General features: G+C 39.0%; 1 protein-coding gene across 8 annotated transcripts in view; it reads right to left on the bottom strand.

Moving 5' to 3' along the window:
- Positions 1–15,538, bottom strand: part of gigyf2 (GRB10 interacting GYF protein 2) — a 207,024-nt gene that overhangs the window by 62,640 nt on the left and 128,846 nt on the right. For all 8 annotated transcript variants that reach the window (XM_072572842.1, XM_072572845.1, XM_072572847.1 and 5 more), the window contains 5 exons: positions 10,992–11,191; positions 9,234–9,378; positions 5,196–5,360; positions 3,835–4,016; positions 1,853–2,012 (listed from right to left, as the gene is read on the bottom strand). In XM_072572842.1, coding sequence (XP_072428943.1) covers positions 1,853–2,012; positions 3,835–4,016; positions 5,196–5,360; positions 9,234–9,378; positions 10,992–11,191 — 852 coding nt within the window. The remainder of the gene's footprint in view (positions 1–1,852; positions 2,013–3,834; positions 4,017–5,195; positions 5,361–9,233; positions 9,379–10,991; positions 11,192–15,538) is intronic.

Here is a 15,538-nt window from a genome sequence, read left to right as displayed (position 1 = left end):
TTTAAAATAGAGGAAAAGAACTTGCCCTCATTTAACTCCTGTTATAATTAATAGACAATTACATTTGCCATTTTTTAAAACCATAAAAGCAAATAAGTACCTTGTTATTTCTAAACAAGGTCTATATTATTCATGCAAATTCTTAAAGGTCATGAACACTGTAAGACCATAAAACTTAGGAACAGAAGTCAGCCATTTAGCCCATCAAGTCTGCTCTGCCATTTAATGAGATAATAGCGGATCTGATAATCCTCAACTCCACTTGCCTGTCATCTGTCCTCAATTCCCTGATTAAAAATCTGTCCATCTCAGTATTAAACATGCGCAACCATCCAGCCTCTGCAATCCCCTGTAGCAAGGAATTCCACAGACTCACTAATCTTTCAGAAGAAATTCCTGCTCATCTGTGTCTTAAATGGATGACCCCATACTAAGATTCTGTCCTCTGGTCTGAAACTCTCCTGATTGTGAAATCTTGCTGCATCTACTCTGTCATGCCTCCTGAGAACCTCCTGTTTCAGTAAGGTCTCCTCTCATGCTTCTAAATTCCCATAAGTACAAGCCTGACCGGCTCAACTACTCCTCACAACAAACCCTCCAAACTGTATATCACTGTTAATGGACTGCTTCCAATGCCAGTAAATATTTCTTTAGACAAGGAGACCAAAGGTCTTCACAGTATGCTATTTTATGACCTAACCAGCGCTTTGTACAGCTTTAGCAAGACTTCCCTATATTTATGCTCCATTCTTTTGAAATAAAGGCAAACATTTAATTTGTTTTCCCAATTATGTGCTGAAGGTAGATGCTAGCTTGAGATTCAAGCAAAAGGACCTCCAAATCCCTGAGCTAAAGCTTTCTGCAGCCCTTCTCCATTTAAAAAAAATTCAACTTCTCTTTTTTCCTGCCAAAACACATAACCTTACATTTACCCATATTGTATTCCATTTTCCAAGTTTTTGCCCATAGCTCTCTGTAGTCTGCCATCCTAACCTTCCTACCTATTTTTATGTCATCTGCTAACACTGACAGTACATTCATTTCCCTAATACAAATCATTAAAATACACTGTAAATAACTGTCGCTACAACACTGATCACTGTGGCACACCACTAGCTACAGGTCGCCATCCTGAGTGTGCCACCCCATCCTTATCTCAAATCTGTCTTCTATTCCAAACAAGAACAGAAACTGGTTGGAGAAATCAGGTCTGGCAGCATCAGTGGGGAGCAAGTTAATGTTTCAAATCCAGTGACCCTTTTTCTGATTGTACATAAGATAGGGTAGCATACATCTTATATACATATTACCTTTTCCTAGCTATCAGTTTTTGTTTTGTTTCAGATTTCCAGTATACACAGTTTTGTTTTATTTCTATCTTCTATTGGTCAATCTTCAAGCCATGCTAACATAGTTATGTCAACATTTTAGATCTACTGGTTGCCCTTCATTGACCCTGCACGAAGTATTCTAACCAAATTGTTAAATATGCTTTCCCCTTCTTGAAGCCATGCTGACTCTGCTTGATTATATAATTCTAAATAAGCTGTCACATCCTTTATAACCAACTCCAACATTTCCAAAATGACAGGATTTAAGCTAACTGACTTATTAATTACCTGTTTTACATATCATACTTATTAAGTCGTCCTAAATTTTGGGTCAATTACTCTATCCAATGGCGAGCTTTCCATCCAATTCCACTGACTCTTGTTTGGCTAGGTTCCTTGATGCCACAAAATGCCAAATTTTGCCTTAACATCAAAGCTTTACGCTTTCACCTCACCTCTTACACATCAGGATATACATCCACTTGGAAAATTGAAAATTTCTAAGACACCAATGTGTATACCTTGTATTTCTCCTTGTGGATCTTTATAAAACCATTTCATAGCAGCATCATGTGTCAATGGCATGGAGGCAGCTTTCGTTCGTTTATCCTGAATTTGTGTTGACAGTCTTTCATCATCTAAGGCATTATCCTGCAATGATGCTACCATCTTTTCGGCTTCCTGAATGGGAACAATTATATCTTCATTATGTAAAATAGTGACCTGTAACCAAAGTTCAGTTAAATCTCTTGAACAGACAATATTTTTGATTATTCAAGTCTGCATTGCTTGTACATTTTACCATAGGCTCTCATACACCCATGCAGTTCCAAAGAAGTACAACTTCTGCTTCTCTTTCCAAGAGCAACAGCTGCAATCAGACACAGTGAAACCATCCGAATTTCTTGCTTTTTTTCCCCAAATATCAGTTTCCCTAATGTATATTTGAAATGAGACAGGTGAATGAGCTTTCCTTCCTTGGAACCATACTTGAGAGATCCAACAGGGGGTTCTGTATTGCTGCCTATTAGAAATGTCTTAGTTAGTCAGCAATCGCACTGGGATTCCACTGTTCCACATGCTGTAAGACTGGCCTTGCCATCAACACGTACATAGGGTCCTAAGCCATTTGTTCACTGCGCAAACTTGATGCTGAAATAGGTTGTGACAAAGCCATCCTTTTGGAGAATCTGATCGGATCATTTTTCACTTTATATCACACAAACTCATTAAAGGCACTGACAGCCAATTTAGATTTGTCAGTCAGGCTTGCAAGATAGTGCATACAAATGTACTGGAAACAACCTATAATAACACAAAGGGCACTGTTTTTTGCTGCGCCTGTGAAATGCAAAAATAAGTGACAGTCATTTAATAGCTTATTTCTCAAAGCAATGTTCTGACCAGAATCAACATCCCTGTAAGTTAACTGTAATTCAGCATTAATGGGTGCAGTCTTCGTGGCTATACCTCTAACAGAGTCCATTTACCAATCAACACACTCCTCTCAGTAGTATAAATGTCAATTTTCCCTGAAATTGATATTCTTGATACTTTTCCTGAAGTGTGCAAGATGTAAAGCTTCAACAATTTTTTTTCCTTAGCAATACTCAGGTTCTGTTTTACCAAAGTACATAATTGATAGAACATAGAACAATACAGCACAGAACAGGCCCTTCGGCCCATGATGTTGTGCCGAACATTTGTCCTAGCTTAAGCACCCATCCATGTACCTATCCAATTGCCGCCTAAAGGTCAGCAATGATTCTGACTCTGCCACTCCCACAGGCAGCACATTCCATGCCCCCACCATTCTCTGGGTAAAGAACCTACCCCTGACATCCCCCCATACCTTCCACCCTTCACCTTAAATTTATGTCCCCTTGTAACACGCTGTTGTACCCGGGGGAAAAGTCTGCAAGACCCCAAGATCCCTCTGCTCCTCCACCTTACTAAGAACCCTACCATTAACCCTGTATTCCGCATTCTTATTTGTCCTTCCAAAATGGACAACCTCACACTTGACAGGGTTGAACTCCATCTGCCACTCCTCAGCCCAGCTCTGCATCATATCTAAGTCCCTCTGCAGCCGACAACAGCCCTCCTCACTATCCACAACTCCACCAATCTTCGTATCATCTGCAAATTTACTGACCCACTCTTCAACTCCCTCTTCCAAGTCATTAATAAAAATTACAAACAGCAGAGGACCCAGAACTGAAGCCTGCGGAACTCCACTTGTAACTGGGCTCTAGGCTGAATATTTACCATACCAATTCATTGTACAATATTTGTTTAAGCCCCAAGTTGCAGTACAAGGTACATTATAGAAATTCCATAAGTATGTAAAAAATATTCTCTTCTATCATTCCAAATTCGCAATGTGGATATGTTCACTTAGAATATGAGATGTACAAGAGAAAAATAATTGCACTTTTGATACAGAAGTTTGCTGTTGAATTACAGAAACTAGAATGAGTAATTTCACAATCCTGCTTTATACCTGCTCAAGATGTTTTAGCCCTTCATCATCATCATTATCCTGAGGTATGTTCCGGTTTGCAACGGCTGTGATCTTGGGTGAAGGCGATGCCGTAGTTGTTGTTGTAGCAGCAGTAGTAGTAGTATTAGTGCTATTAACAGATGGAATTAAAGGTTTTTGATAAGGGGCTGAGGTATCCATCACTGGAACACAAAAAATTTTATATGGATTATCGATGTCAAAATTAACCAAACACAAACACTAATTTCATTCTTGGTCAAATAAGAAACATTCTAAAGATTAGAAAATACACTTTCCATTCGGTTTGTTACAAAATCTTCCGAAGATTGGTTAAAGCTGCATTTAACTTTCTATATGTTGCAGATGTGTCTAAGCTGTTGGACATCAATATACAGTATTACTGGAAGCAATTCATTCTTCGAACAGATCACTTTACAACAAATTCAAGCCTAAAGTACAATATATTAATTCAATTCATTTTTATCAAAGAAATTCAAAGAAATCACAAGCTTAAACAATAAACAAAATGATACATAGCTATGAATTACTTTCCCAAAAAGAGTTACTGATTTGTTAATAAAAGTATGCTCATAAGAAAGCAGACTACATCAATTCTTTTCATTCTTCTGTATGAAATAACATACAGAACAGAACATATCTTCAAAAACAAGTCAACATTTGCAGATATTCTGTTAATTGTACCCACCCATGATACAACAGAAAATGATGGTGGAGTAGGATATTAAAAATCAAACTGCAAGCAATGCAGCTTTGAGTCAATTGCACAAAAACTGGAAACAAAGATTGTAAAAGTATGGCAATGAGGCAAGATTCTTGCTTTCTAAAAATCTAGCCATAAAACTACAACAAATCAGCTGCCGTGCAGTGAAAACTTACATGACACACCTTGCAAGAAATATATTAAGTATCGTGCAAGATGGGAGTGAAGATTAATTTCAAATTATTTTACAAGAGTGCCATCCCTTTAAAACACTAAAACCAAAATATGGCAGGTACATTAAAAAATGCACAGGTGCAGCATAATTAAAATTATTTTTATAATATTTCAGAATTTAATTTTGAGGCTCAGAAAGGAATTGAGTCTAGGCTTCTTCCCGATAAGGTGAATGTCTAGGGCAGTATTTTTATGTGAGGTCATGATTACTTTCTAAAATCAGGGACATATTCTCACACTACACTTACACAGAGTAAGTTAGGTGATACAATAAAAGGAGGAATAATTTAAAAGTATGCTTTTCTAGCATAATGTTCTTACAAAGTTAGGTTACTAAGAAGATGAACACCCTCTGTCCCAAAGATTCAAAGCTTTTATTCATAATGCAATTTACATAAAAGCTTACCTTCCTTGACAGACCTTTGTTGTGCATCCTCAATTTTGTCAGTTTTCTCTTGTACCTTTTCTTCTCTTTTAGGTGGGCTAGCAACTATTGACATCTGAGGCTCCAAAGGAGATGGCGATGAATTTGTATAGGATACATCTTTGTTCTCTTCAGTTTTACTTGTTTCTGTAACGTAAATACTGATTACTCTAAGTAATGGGCAATATCTTGGTCTACACTCTGCAAGACATCAAAAAGAAAATATCAGAGCTCCCCCTCCCAATTTCCTGCCCAGCTTTAATGATTTGTTGAAATTCTGTCCAAAGTAACCTTTTAGCCAGCTTCTGGAAAGTGCTTTAAGTCAAAGATGATAAATGGACTTTAAAATGACCACCTTTCACTAGGGGAGTGGAACAGGGTAGAACAGAGTACAGAGTCAGAAGTCCTTATATTATATCTCAACTTTAGATTAATTCATCCAATGAATCGAAGAAAATATGCATGACTTGCAATGTGGAAAACAGTTTGTGGACAATGGGGGAAAATACAGAGAAGTTATCACCAGGTATGCACCACTTTATTATCAGGAAATAGGGAACAGCTTAGTTCTCTGTTTGTTGAAAACAAGTCCAAAGAGTGCTTGCACACATGCATATACTTGTAGGCATGTACCTACATGCATGGGACGCGATGGTTGAGGATGACGTCAAATCACCTGACCTAGAGATCTTTGAAAGTATTTGTAGCAAATACGCATAACTCTAATATTTGTATAGAAAACCAAAACTAGAGACTACCAGAAGATAATAACCAAGAACTTATGTAGGGAATACAGAAGAAATTCTGTGAACCACAGAGTGAACAAAGAACGGTACAGCACAGGAACGGGGCCTTCAGTCCACTAAGACTGTACTGACACGAGGTACCTTCCTAAACTGAAAACCTTGTGCCTTCATGTGGTTCATATCCCTTTATTCTCTATTCATATCTGTCAAGATGCCTCTTAGATGTTGCGATTGTTTCTGCCTCCACCACCTCCTCTAGCAACATGTTACTAGCCTTTGTGTAAAAACTTGCCTCTCATATCTCCTTTAAACTTACACCCTTTTACCTTAAACCCACATTGCCCAGTAAATTATATTTCTATCCTGGAAAAGAGACTCCAAATATACATTCCTCTCAATTTTGTAAACTTGTGCCAGGTTGGTTTTTATCCTTTAAACAGTACAATTAAAACAACCTACGTTTATCTGATCTTACATCATAGCCAATACCCTTCAAACTAGGCAATATCCTTGTAAACTGTTTCAGTACCCTCTTCAAAGCCTCCACATTGCTCTTGTAGTGAGGCAACCAGAACCATAAAAAATATTCCAAACATGGCCTGACTAAGGTTCAACACCACTGCAACACGACTTGCCAATTTTTATACTCTATGCTCAATGAAGGCAAATAAGCAATATGCCTTCTTGACTACCTTATCCACTTGTGTTGTCACTTTCAGGGAACTGTGGGCCTGTACACCAAATCCCTCTGGATGTTGATTCTACTAAGGGTTCTGCCATTTACTGTATACTAATAGAGTCAGAGATGTACAGCACGGAAACAGACCCTGAGGTCCAACTCGTCCATGCCGACCAGATATCCCAAACCAATCCAGTCCCACTTGCCAGCACCTAGATCATATCCCTACAAACCGTTCCTATTCATTTACCCATCCAGATGCCTTTTAAATGTTGCAATTTTACTAGCCTCCACCACTTCCTCTGGCACTTTATTCCATACATATACCATACTCTGCATGAAAAAGTTGACCCAAAAGACCTCTTTTACATCTTTCCCCTCTCACCCATAACCTTTGCCCTCTTGTTCTGGACTCCCCCACCCGAAGGAAAAAGCCTTGTCTATTTACCCTATCAGTGTCTCTGATGATTTTATAAATCTCTATACGGTCACCACTCAGCCTCCGACCCTCCAGGGAAAACAACCCTAGCCTATTCAATGTCTCCTTATAGCTCAAATCCTCTAACCCTGGCAACATCCTGATAAACCTTTTCTGAACCCTTTCAAGTTTCACAACATCTTTCTGATAGGAAAGACACCAGAACTGCGCACAGAACTTCCAACAGTGGCCTAACCAATGCCTGTACAGCCACAGCATGACCTCCTAATGCTATACGCAATGCTCTGGCTAATAAAGGAAAACAAGGCAAACACCTTCTTCACTATACTATCCACCTGCAACTCCACTTTCAAGGAGCTATGAACCTGCACTCCAAGGTCTCTTTGTTCTGCAACACTCCCTAGGACCTTACCATTAAGTGTATGAGTCCTGCTAAGATTTGCTTTCCAAAAATGCAACACCTCATATTTATCTAAATTAACTTCCATCTGCCACTTCTCAGCCCATTGGCCCATCTGATCAAGATCCTGTCATAATCGGAGGTAAACTTCTTCGTTGTCCACTACACCTTCAATTTTGGTGTCACCTGCAAACTTACTAACTATATCTCTTATGCTTACATCCAAATAATTTATATAAATGACAAAAAGTAGTTCATTCATTAGATCTTGAAAAATGCATTACCTCGCATTTGTCCAGATTAAGGTCCGCCTGCCACTTCTTCTCCCAGTCTCCAGATTATATCCTGCTGTACGCTCTGGCAATTCTCCAAAGCTCCCCAGTCTTTGCGTCATCCACAAATTTACTAGTATTCTCCTCCAAATCATTTATCCAGATTACAAACATCAGGGTCCCAACACTCGTCCCTGCAGAACATCACTGGCCACAGATCTCCAGTCAGAAAAACACCCTTCCATTGCTACTCTGTCTACTATGAATAAGCCAGTCCTAAAGCCATCTTACCAGTTTGCCACAGATCTCATATGACTTGCCTATTGGATAAGCCTGCCAAAAGGGACTGTTAAAGGCCTCATTAAAATTCATATAGACAATACCTATCACTCCACCCTGAATCATCGTCACTTCCTCAAAAAACTCAACCAAATTCTCAGGTCATGAGACAAGACCTTCCTTGCACAAATCTATGCTGCCTATTGCTAATAAAACCATTTTTTTCTGAATAAGTAAGTCCTAAGTATCTTCAATTATTTCCTTACCACAGATGCAAAGCTCACTGGCCTGTAATTTTCCAGCTTAGGCCTGTTACCTTTCTCAAACAAAGGATCAAATGCTGGCCATTCTCCAGACCTCTAGGGTCTCTCCTGCGACTGAAGAGAATACAAAGATTTCATATACGGCTTTAGCAATTCTCACCTGCCTCCCTCAGCATTCTGGGATAGATCCCATCAGATCTAGTGGACTTGTCTACCTTAATGCTTCTTAAAACATTCAACACCAACTCCTTTTCCATCTGGACATCCTCCAGAACACGCCTCTCCCAAGATTCACCATCCACCAGACCTTGTCCTTTGTGAATACTGATACAGAGTACTCGAAGGCACTCTCTCACTTCCGCTGGCTGCACTCAAATTCTCTTTGACCTCAAGTAGACATACCCTTTCCCTAGCTACCCTCTTGCTCCTTAGATATGTTTAAATTGTCTTGGCATGCTGTTTGCCAAAGAAATTTCATGCCCTTTTTAGCCCACCTAATTCCTTGTTCAAGTTCTTTTCTGCTCTTTGTATTCTTCTGTTTACATCCTGTCTACATTCACCAGTTCTTGCCCAATATTCCTTGCCCCAATTTAGTACTTCCACCTGAGGACTATTTTTATCCTTATCCATAAGTAACTTAAAACTTAAAGAATTATGGTCACTATTCCCAAACTTTCCCCCCACTGAAACGGAGTGGTGAGAGTACTGAACTTACAAGCAGTAGTTGAGGCAAATTTCATTGTAAAGAGGCACTTAAGGGGAGGTTCAATAGACATATGGAAGATAAAGGAATTCACAATTTCTGAATTAAATAAGGGAAAGACACGTGGAGAATACAATCATAGATCGGTTGGGCCAAATGGCCTGTTGAGCTGTGGGCAATTCTATTTAATTACGTCAAATAAAATCACAAAGCTTGAGTGAGGAATGACTGATAAAAACCTTCATCAGTCTTCTCCTTGGTTCTCTTATCAGGCTCCTTAGCTTCTTCCTTTTCACTGTCCTCTGAATTTGATCTCTCTTCTCCATCCTCCAACTGCTTAAAGTCCAATTCCTGTTCCTCTGGAATAGGTTCTTTAGGAGCTTTCTATGAAAACAGCAAAAACATCAAAAAGTGTAAGTTGTGCAGTAAAGTACTTTCTGACAGTTGTGCTTTTTTAAAGCACAAGTGCAAGAAATTGAAACTTTGTCAAAGTTATACTGTTTCAACATTCAAAATGCAGATTATACAATTACTCTCACAAATATTCTCTCTTTAGCTCAGTGGTAGCACAATGTCTCTGAAAACATTAGGTGTTCCAGGCCCACTTGAGAGATTGGCACACAAGTTAGGTTGTCATTTGAGCAGGTTCTGCATCTTAAGCATCATCTTTGGATGAGATATTAAACTGTCCTCATGTGGATGTAAAAGATCCTACTTCATGATTCAAAGAAAAATAAACATTTGTCAGTGCGCACTTATCCAACCAGCATATTGTTTTAAAGACCCAACTAGCTCACCAAAGCCCTTTAGGGAACCAAACTTGTCACCTTTGCGCAGTTTGGCTTCAATTACACTCTCTGGTGGCTGACTCTGACCTCGTACCTGAAACTGCCAAGCAAATTATTTGCATATTAACCCACTATTAGCAGCTCAAGATGATGACCCACAATTTAAATAGTCAGGTCTTTAAATTTATAATCTAATTAACATAAAATGATCTGTTCCTAAGAAACTTCAGATTTTGATGATTTTGTATTGGTAGTGGTGGTGGTGGACAGGAGGTGTGGTTTACAGGAACAACTAGGCCTGAGGCATTGTTGTGTGCAAGAAAAATATCAGATGATTCTCATTGTCTCTATCAACTTAATCTCAAGGGCAATACTCTCAATAACCAGACTATCATGGATTCAAGACTCATTAGACCTAAGAAGCTAATCTGGAATAACACCTCAGTGTAGCCCAAGGACTATGTTCCTAAAGATCACATCTTCCCATTCAAGCAGATGTAAAAAGTACAAAGACACTATTTTAAGAGCAGGTTTGTTCTAGTATCCTGCATTCAAAATAGCTAAGATAGAGCATCCTGTTTAGTCTCATTCCTATTTCAGTGACTTTCTTTTTCACAAACTGGCTGTCATGTTTCCCTATATTAAACAGAAATTTCAGATCAAAATCCTTAAATCAACCAAAATACCTCTGCATTTCCTGAGAGCATGAAAAACATGAAACTCTGATTGTTTCTTTATTTTTTGTAAGAACATACTTCAGGTGATCAGTAATTTTTTAGACATGAAGACCAGTCCAAGAAATATATTCAGCCTCAGCCACAAACATTAACAGCATGCTAACTATGTTCATAACTTTGCATAAAAACCTTACCACAAAGACAGCTCCAGACTCAAAAAAGCAACTTTATCTCACAATTACATATCCATTGATTTCAACAGATTCTTCACACGATCCTTCTAAATGTTCACCAAATTATGGAATTTAACTATGCCCATTGCAAACTTATCCAAGATTATTTCCAACCTTGGGAGAGCAAAAGGTGGATTCACTGTTGAGATCAACGGTTTCAAATCACTATTGCTTTCGATAAAATTACTGTTGCTGTCAGCTTCTAAATGTATAGTCACAAATGGTTTGAATTATCATATCTAGCTGTACAATAAACTCTGCACAAATTAAGAGAGCCAAAATGTTGTGATTACGCCAACCTTTAAAGACAAAAACGCTCCAGAAGAATCAAACGTTCCCATCTCCTCCTCTGCATCCTCCAGACACCATTCTGGCAGGCTATCTTTTTCATCATCCACACTACCACTACCAGAGCGCACTCGTCGATGACCGCGTTCATCATCTTTATCTCGGTACTCAAAATCAAACCGTCTTCTGCGTTCTGTGGGCTCTCTCCAACCTGCAGAACATTGCCGTATTAAAAAAAATTTGAACTCAAAGTAGTGCTAAAATCAAATAAAGTCAAGCAACAATGCTATTAACAAGACATTAGACAACAGAATTTGAATACTGTTGGAGAAGGACATGCTGCCAAAGTTCATTTTCTTGCACTCATCTGGACAATTGCAAAACCACTAAATGTGAAAACAAAAATCACAATATTACAGGGGAAACAGGTGCTGACTGGTTAGCAAGTCAACTGATTCGCCATGTTAACACCTTAGTCAAAGCAACAACAAATAAGCTTCCTAAGCAGAAGGCTTGAACATATGTCTTTTGCCGGCGGTATATGGAAACAGATCATATTAGGTTTCAAACAATGTGGGATAAATTCACACACTGAAGCCCTAAAAGCGCCTCATTGGAGAGTTTTTGACCACAAACCTGAAGAGTCAAGGACATCCTCACAGTTAAGTGTTCAATGTTTTGACATTAAATGTCACTTCCTGTTGCTGTATTATAATGTACATGTGCTTTAACAGCCGTAATTCAAGAGAGACTTCTGTCCTAAAAAGATAAAGTTGACCATTGCACTGATCAGTATTGTTTAACTGCTGAAATGCACAAGACACTTTCTCGGTGTTCTAACACATTCAAAACCTGGAAAGAATCCACGTTTTCATTTTTGTACTGTGGACTGAAATGAGGAACCACTGTTTTAAATCAGTGTTTTAACTTATTTTTCTAATCAGCCTGTTCAGAGATTTGGAGCAGGTGCACTTTGAACATAGGCATCCTAGTCCAATGGTAGAGAAACTACCACTATGCCACAAGAGGATTCCAAAAAAAATCAGTGTCTTAATCTTTAAAAAATTTATATTTAACTTTTATTTTAAAGTCAACCTATTTAGAGATGTTATTATACACCTCTGGAGCAGGTGGATTAACACAGTTCTCTCAGTCCAGGATAGGGACACTATCACCGCACCACAAGATAGCCCTAAAATCAGACAAAGTGAGAAATGCAGATGCCGGAGATCAATGTCAAAAAGTGTGGTGCTGGAAAAGCACAGGTCAGGCAGCATCGGAAGAGCAGGAGTGTCAATGTTTCCGCCAAAAGCCCTTCATCAGACCATTCAGAGGTCACTTAGGACTGATGAAGAGTTTATGCCCGAAATTTTGACTCTCCTGCTCCTTGGATGCAACAAATGCCTAAAAGCAGTGTTTTAAAAGGACATTTTGAAAATTCAATTGACACTCATGGGCAAACATCTTTTAAACAGCTGCTTGAACAAGCAGTAATTAGGTTTCAGAAAAGCTGGAGTCAAGGGGTCCTGTATTCAAGATGGAGCTTTGGTTGACAACAAGTTGACCCGTGACCAGTTATCACTAGCAAAGGCCTTTTGTTTACCAACAACTATCCCTAGCACTCTGGTAAGTGAGCAGCATGGGGCTGGGAACACTAATCAGAGAAGTGATCGGTATCCCGAGCTCAAGAACCGTCTCTGTTCTCTGCAGTCAAAACCTAACTTAAAGCTAATGAGAACTAGGTTTTTATTTCCTTCGGCATTTGCTATAAGCTGTGCTTTTCGATTAATAAATTTAATCATTTTATAAATGAAACAGCCACCTTGTGGAGGTGGAGAATTTGGAAATAGGTTGAGGGGTGACATTAAACAAAAAAGATTTTCAACCTTAAGGAAATGAAGAGAGAGCCACGAGCCAATCTGTGAACCCACCATGAGGCACTAAAATAACAAAGACTGGCTACTCATTGCTGCAGCTAATAACAGAAGAAAACAATATTCAACCGGAGGTAATGAGAGTTAACTGGCAAATTTGAAACAGCATACTATCCCCAGTGCTGGGATAATGCTACATGATCCACAATTCCATTAGATCCTGCTCCTAGTGTCCATTTCACACAAAGTCACCTTTGGTCTTCTGCAAGTTGCATGATAACAGAATTCCTATCAGTGCTGAGCAAGTCAGTCAAATACTCCCATATTACATACATCAAACACCACAGCTTCATCAGCAAGGACAATATCATCAAGCTCGTGGACCTATGCTTTACCACCCACTTCACCTTCAACAACAAAACCTACAGACAAACCAACGGAACACCCATGGAATCGTCGATGTCAGGGTTTTTAGCACAGGCAGTAAGGCAGAGACTCGAACAAACAGCTCTGCCAATCACCCAACCCAAATTTTGAGTCCACTATGTGGATGACACCCTTTGTCACCACTAAACTGAACAAGTTAAAGGAAACCTTCAAGACATCAATAATACTCTTACTGGCATAAAATTCACAAAAGAGGAGCAAGACAACAACAAACTGCCATTCCTAGATATCACAGTACAGCGAACAGCCAATGGGGAACTCCAAACCAGCGTCTACAAGAAAACAACACATACAGACTAAATATTGAACTAAAGAAGCAATCATCCCAACACCCACAAACAAAACTGCATTAGTACATTTCAACAAGCCACCACACACTTCAGAGAGACTTCTGTCCTAAAAAGATAAAGTTGACCATTGCACTGATCAGTATTGTTTAACTGCTGAAATGCACAAGGCACTTTCTCGGTGTTCTAACACATTCAAAACCTGGAAAGATTGCATGTTTTCATTTTTGTACCGTGGACTGAAATGAGAAACTACTGTTTTAAATCAGAGGAACTATGCAAAGCAGAGGAAAATCACCTCAGTATATTCAAAAAGAACGGGTACCCAATAAACACAGTGTGCTGATTTCTCAGCAACAAACCCAAACAAGCAGACAAAACATGCCCAGAAGCTGTAGCCACTCACTCCTACATCAAAGACATCTCTGAAATGACTCCCAGACCTCGTCATCATGGTAGCCCACAAATCCACTAACACAAACAGCAGCTAATGAACTTGAAAGACTCTATACAGACAACAAGCAAGACTAATGTTATTTACAAAGTACTTTGCAAGAACTGTAACAAACACTACATTGGACAAACAGGCAGAACACTAGCCACCAGGATACATGAACATCAACTAGCCACAAAAAAGACATGACCCACTCATTAGTATCCTTACATACAGATGAGGAAGGAAACCACTTCGACTGGGATAACATATCCATCCTAGGACAAGCCAAACAGAGACATGCACGAGAATTCCTAGAAACATAGCACTCCAATCGGAACTCTATCAACAAACACATGGACTTGGATCCCATTTACCACTCCTTGAGGAAAGAAAAACAGGAAATATCACCAGAGGAAATGACGTCACCAACTCAAGAAAATCCAAGCAAATAGAAAGCAGTGCTTCATCCGTAGGCTCACTGAAGATGCTACCTAGTATGGTGACGAAACGTTTGAAAATGAACCTTCTAGCTCAGCAAACAAACCTACATCCATTATAATGGATACATGCTTTAAAGTTCACACTATAGAATCAGTGCCCCAAATCATCAATTTTAAAACTTCAAAAACTTCTTCCTTACATTTTACATTGCTTCCAAGTTTTGCATTACCTACAAAATTTGAAATGATTCCCTGTACGTTAAGGCCTCGATGGGATCCAAAAGATGACCTCCTGCAAACTCCACTTCAAACCTTCCTCCAGTAGAAAAATATCCATTAACCATTACTGTTTCCCATCACTCAGGTAACAGAAGATTCATGCTGCTACGGTCTCTTTTATCCCACAATCCATCTTATATTCTCTAAGACCATTAATCTTTTAAATAGAATAACCTGACTACAAAAGATTAGCATATTCAATTTTGGTCCAGTATAAACGTATTAGTTTTTGGATAACTTAGTTATGTCAATCTCATTTCAAGTGAGTTAATGGAGTCACAGTTTGCAGCATGGAAAGACTTCTATCTTGCCTACTCCAGTCAGAGTCACATAGCATAGAAACAGACTCTTCGGTCCAACTAGTCCATGCTGACCATAATCCTAAAGTAAACTAGCCCCACCTACCTGCAGTTAGTCTATATCCCTCCAAACATTTCTTATTCGTGTACTTATCCAAATGTCTTTTAAACGTTGGAACATTACCTGCATCCACCACTTCCTCTGGGAGTTCATTGCACACAAGAACCAGTTTGTGTATGAAAGCTCCCCCCATATCTTTTTTTAAATCTTTCATGTCTCACCTTAAAAATATGCCCCCTAATCTTGAAACCATCCCCCAATCTTCGGAAAAAGACACCCGCCATTCACTTTATCCATACGCTTCATGATTTTATGACCCTCTACAGTCACCTCTCAACTTTCTATGTTCAAGTGAAAAAAAGTTCCAACCTCTCCTGAGGACTCAAACCCTCCATTCTCAGCAACATCCTGGTAAATATTTTCTGAACACTCTCT

The sequence above is a fragment of the Chiloscyllium punctatum genome, chromosome 6 (assembly GCF_047496795.1).
Source record: "Chiloscyllium punctatum isolate Juve2018m chromosome 6, sChiPun1.3, whole genome shotgun sequence".
NCBI lineage: Eukaryota > Metazoa > Chordata > Chondrichthyes > Orectolobiformes > Hemiscylliidae > Chiloscyllium > Chiloscyllium punctatum.
The sequence above is the reverse complement of the archived record's forward strand: the minus strand, read 5'-3'. Positions and strand labels throughout refer to the sequence as shown.